Here is a 5,184-nt window from a genome sequence, read left to right on the forward strand (position 1 = left end):
TTTTAAAGTTTTAAAGAGATGGTGGGTCTCATTATGTTTCCTAAGCTGGTCTCAAATTCCTGGGCCCCAGCCATCCACCCATCTCAGCCTCCAGAGTAGATGGGAGTATTGGTGTGCCACTGCACCTAGCTTAGTTTCCTTTTCAATGAGATTACTAACTAGATGTCAAAGAAATGTTTGACTTTTAATATCCACTGACTACAAATTTTTGATTATCCACTAAAACAAAACAGTTAAGAAAGTGAAGTTATAGTTATTATGAATTTCAATATTTACCTTTGTTAACTGAATGAGCTCTGAAATGTAGTTCTGATATTATTTCCCCACAATAAAAGCCACAACATCAAGTTTTTCCTATTACCTTAAAATCACTGTATCATTTTGTGGATTCAAGTATCCTTCATTTGCAAGTAAGTCCAAACGGAAAAATCTATTATAGCCCCAGCATTCTCCAACTTCAAAGTCAGATGCAAATTCTCGAATGATATTTTTTGTAGGATCATTACAGGACTGGTGAACCATCTCTACACGATATTCATATCTAAAATTGAAAAACAGACCATTACTATACAGTTAGTAAAGTAAGAATAAAAGAATCATCTAAACGTTACGGTCACTAAGTAATTACCTGAGAAGAAACCTTATTGATATATGCAGTTACATTTCCTTTTTATTTTTTTGAGATGGAGTTTCACTCTTGTCACCCAAGCTGGAGTGTAATGGTGCAATTTCAGCTCACTGCATCCTCTTACTCCTGGGTTCAAGCAATTCTCCTGCCTCCACCTCCAGAGTAGCTGGGATTACAGGCGTACACCATGCTTCGCTAATTTTGTATTTTCAGTAGAGACAGGGGTTTCGCCATGTTGGCCAGGGTGGTCTCCAACTCCTGACCTCAACCTCCCAACATGCTGGGATTACAGGCATGAGCCACCATGCCCAGCTGGAAAAATAGCAGTATACACATATATATTTTTAGACAAAGTCTCACTCTGCTGTCCAAGCTGGAATGCAGCAGGGTGATCTTGGCTCACTTCAACCTCCGCCTCCTGGGTTCAAGCAATTTTCCTGCCTCAGCCTCCCGAGTAGCTGGGACTACAGGTATGTGCCACTATGCCCAGCTAATTTTTCTATTTTTAGGAGAGACAGGGTTTCATTATGTTGGCCCGGCTGGTCTCGAATTCTTGACCTTGTTATCTGCCCACCTCAGCCTCCCAAAGTGCTGGGATTACAGGCGTGAGCCACCATGCCTGGCCCAGTATTTTTTTTTATTTTTTAGATGGAGTCACTCTGTCACCTAGGCTACAGGGCAGTGGCACGGTCTCCACTCTGCAACCTCTGACCCCTGGTTCAAGCAATTCTGCCTCAGCCTCCCAAGTAGCTGAGATTATGGGCACATGCCACCACTCCCAGTTAATTTTTTATATTTAGACAGGATTTCATAATGTTGGCCAGGCTGGACTGAAACTCCTGACCTCAGATGATCCGCCCCCTCTTGGCCTCCTGAAGTGCTGGAATTACAGCCGTGAGCTACCACGCCTGGCCAAAACAGCAGTATTTTGAATGAACTACCAAAATATGAATGGCACTAGGTTCTTTTTTCTTCATAAAGATGTTTACCAACATATCAGGTATAAGACAATAGCTCAAAAAAGAAATAATTTTTGAATAAAAAAATAATTCAAAGTTGCTTTTGTTTTACTAATGCAATATTTTTTCTATATATTCACTACATGTTTCCTTAAACATGAAATTTCTATTATCCTTTGAGGTTTATCATCATGCAATTTTAAAATACAAATTTTTAAATACTCTATTTTTTCAGTACAAGTTATAACAAAGCAAATTACTGTGTATTTAGAAATTCAAGGCTATAAAATTTCCTAATAGAAAATAAATTATGCAGGCCAGGCACAGTGGCTCACGTCTGTAATCCTAGCACTTTGGGAGGCCAAGGTGGGTGGCTCACCTGAGGTCAGGAGTTCGAGACCAGCCTGGCCAACATGGTGAAACCCCAGCTTTAAAAAAAAAATAAATAAAGAAAATAAGTATGCAGCCAGAACAAAATCATGTTTTTTTGTGCAACATGGATGGAGCTGGAGGCTATTATCCTCAGTAAACTAATATAGGAACAGAAAGCCAAATACCACATGTTCTCACTTATAAGTGGCAGCTAAATGATGAAAACTTAGGAACACGAAGGAAACAACAGATACCGGGGTATACTTGAGGGTAGAGGGTGGAAAAAGGGAGAGGAACAGAAAAAACAACTACTGGGTACTGGGCCTAACTCCTGCGTGATAAAATAATCTGTACGACGAACCCCCGTGATGAGAGTTTACCTATGTAACAAACCTTCATACGTAACTCCACACCTAAAATAAGAGTTGAAAAAAGAAAATAAGTAGGCTGGACACAGTGTTTAATGCCTGTAATCCCAGCACTTTAGGAAGCCGAGGTCGGCAGATCGCTTGAGCCCAGGAGGGTGAGACCAGCCTGGGCAACATAGTGAAACCCCGTCTCTACAAAAACAAAAAAAAACTAGCCAGGTATGGTAGTGCATTCCTGTAGTCTCAGCTACTGGAGTGACAGAGCAGGAGAATCACCTGGGCCCAGGAGGTTTGCAGTGAGCCATTGTTGTGCCACTATGGCCAGCCTCAGTGACACAGTAAGACCCTGTCTCAAAAAGAAAAAAAATATACATTGGGAAAGCCAATATATTCTGATTTATATATTCAATTGTATAAAATTTTCAGGTTTACAAAAAGATAAAGAATCTACAGTCTATAAACTTTTGTGCATTAATGGACATTATCAAGAAAGTGAAAAGACAACCTACCAAATGGGATAAACTATTTGCAAATCATATGTCTGATAAATGTTTAGTATCCGAAACATATAAAGAATTCTTGCCGGGCGCGGTGGCTCACGCTTGTAATCCCAGCACTTTGGGAGGCCGAGGCGGGTGGATCACGAGGTCAAGAGATCGAGACCATCCTGGTCAACATGGTGAAACCCCGTCTCTACTAAAAATAGAAAAAATTAGCTGGGCATGGTGGCGCGTGCCTGTAATCCCAGCTACTCAGGAGGTTGAGGCAGGAGAATTGCCTGAACCCAGGAGGCGGAGGTTGCGGTGAGCCGAGATCATGCCATTGCACTCCAGCCTGGGTAACAAGAGCGAAACTCCATCTCAAAAAAAAAAGAATTCTTGACTGGGTACAGTGGCTCACACTTGCTCACACTTTGGGAGGCTGAGGTGCGTGCATTACCTCGGGTCAGGAGTTCAAGACCAGCCTGGTCAATATGATGAAACCCTGTTTTTACTAAAAATACAAAAATTAGCTGGGTGTGGTGGTACATGCCTGTAATCCCAGCTACTCAGGAGGCTGACGCAGGAAAATTGCTTGAACCTGGGAGGCAGAGGTTGCAGTGAGCTGAGATCACGCCACTGTATTCCAAGCTGGGTGATAAAATGAGATTCAAAATAAGTAAATAAATAAATTGAGACAAGGTTGGTCTCACTCTGCCATTGAGGCTGGAGTACAATGGTGCAGACACAATTTACTGTAGCCTTTACTTCCTGGGTTCAAGCAATCCTCCTGCCTCAGCCTCCTCAGTAGCTGAGATGTGTGCAGGGTCTCACTACATTGCCCAGGTTGGTCTCAAATTCCTGGTCTCAAGCAATCCTCCTGCCTTGGCCTCCCAAAGTGCTGAGATTACAGGTATGAGCCAGGCAGTCCAGCAAATTAATGATTGAACGCAAGATATTATAAATTTTACCCTGCTGGATGTTAGATACTTCAGCATCCTTATAAATTTTCTTGAGCTTCATTCTGGGATGCAGCTAAGTTACTTGAAAACAATTTGATCCCTTCAGGTCTCACATTTGTTAGGTGGGCCCAGAGCAGTGTTCAGTCTAGGGCTAATTCCTACTACGGAGGCAAAAACTTCCTTAGCATTATACCCAATGACCCCTGAGTTATAAATTTCTCCACTGTGGCTGGTTGCAACCCACACAGTTCCTGGCCCTATGTGAGCACCAGGCATTCACTATTCTCTCTAATCATGTTAGACAGTTCTTTCCCCAATCTCTGGTAGTTTCCTCACACATATGCCCTAATAAGTACTCTGCTGAATACTCAAGGGAAACCCATAACGATCTCTAGACTTTAGTCTCTGCAGCTTTTTCCTCTCTGGTATTCTGTCAAATGCACTCTAGCTGCGTTGTCCTTCCTAAACTCTCAGCACTATTTCCTCAACTAAATCTGCCAGATTCCACCTCAGTCCTAGCTTCTCCCTGTGTTGCAGCCTGAAAACTCAAGACTGTAAGCTGGAGAAATCACAGATCTAATTTGTGTTTCTTGTCTCTCAGGGACTTCTTTCATTTGTTACCACCATGTCCAGTGTCTAGAAAATAATGTTTCATGAGGTTCTTTTTTTGTTTGTTTTGTTTTGGTTATTGCAGGGAAATGGGTAATCTCATCCCTCTTGCTTCATGTTAGCTGAAAGCAGACATTCCATATCAAACTAACAGATTTCATGTAACAGAGTAAAAAAAAAAAAATCATTAATATGATTCCAGATCCCACATTATAAATAACATTAACCTACCACTTGTTCAGTTTGGGTGTAATATCAAAGAAGATCCACAATAATCTAAAACTACTTTTTAAAAAATTCCTCCTTAACAAAAAGTATATTTGTGGTTGCCAGGGACTGAGGGAAAGGGGGAATGAGAAGTGACTGCTAATGAGTACAGGGATTCTTTGTGGGGTAAATAAAACATTGTAGATGCTGGTGATGGTTGCAGAACTCTGCAGCCAGATTTTATACATGTACTTCAATCAAAATGATATTTTTAAAAAATTAAATATAAAAGTAGACGTGAGAATCCAGTTTTCTTTTAAGCAAGACAGTAAATATATTTCCAAAAACGCAAAGCAAAAATGTCTGCTTTCAGCTAACATGAAGCAAGAACGGATGAGATTACCCATTTTCCTGCAATAACAAAAAACAAACAAACAAACAGAAACCTCATGAAACAACATTTTGTAGACAATGTTTTTAAGTTTTCTTAAAAATATAGTTTTAGAGGGGCCGGGCGCGGTGGCTCAAGCCTGTAATCCCAGCACTTTGGGAGGCCGAGGCAGGTGGATCACGAGGTCAAGAGATCGAGACCGTCCTGGT

The 5,184-nt window shown here is 41.2% G+C and overlaps 1 protein-coding gene across 1 annotated transcript in view; it reads right to left on the reverse strand.

Moving 5' to 3' along the window:
- The window catches only part of TRIM37 (tripartite motif containing 37), a 118,465-nt gene that overhangs the window by 54,406 nt on the left and 58,875 nt on the right, over window positions 1-5,184 (reverse strand). The window contains exons 12-13 of the mRNA XM_037742440.1: window positions 4,988-4,995; window positions 362-565 (exon numbers count right to left, since the gene is read on the reverse strand). Of these exons, the coding sequence (XP_037598368.1) occupies window positions 362-565; window positions 4,988-4,995 (212 nt within the window). The remainder of the gene's footprint in view (window positions 1-361; window positions 566-4,987; window positions 4,996-5,184) is intronic.

The sequence above is a fragment of the Cebus imitator genome, unplaced genomic scaffold (assembly GCF_001604975.1).
Source record: "Cebus imitator isolate Cc_AM_T3 unplaced genomic scaffold, Cebus_imitator-1.0 Scaffold121, whole genome shotgun sequence".
In the NCBI taxonomy this organism is placed as follows: Eukaryota; Metazoa; Chordata; class Mammalia; order Primates; family Cebidae; genus Cebus; species Cebus imitator.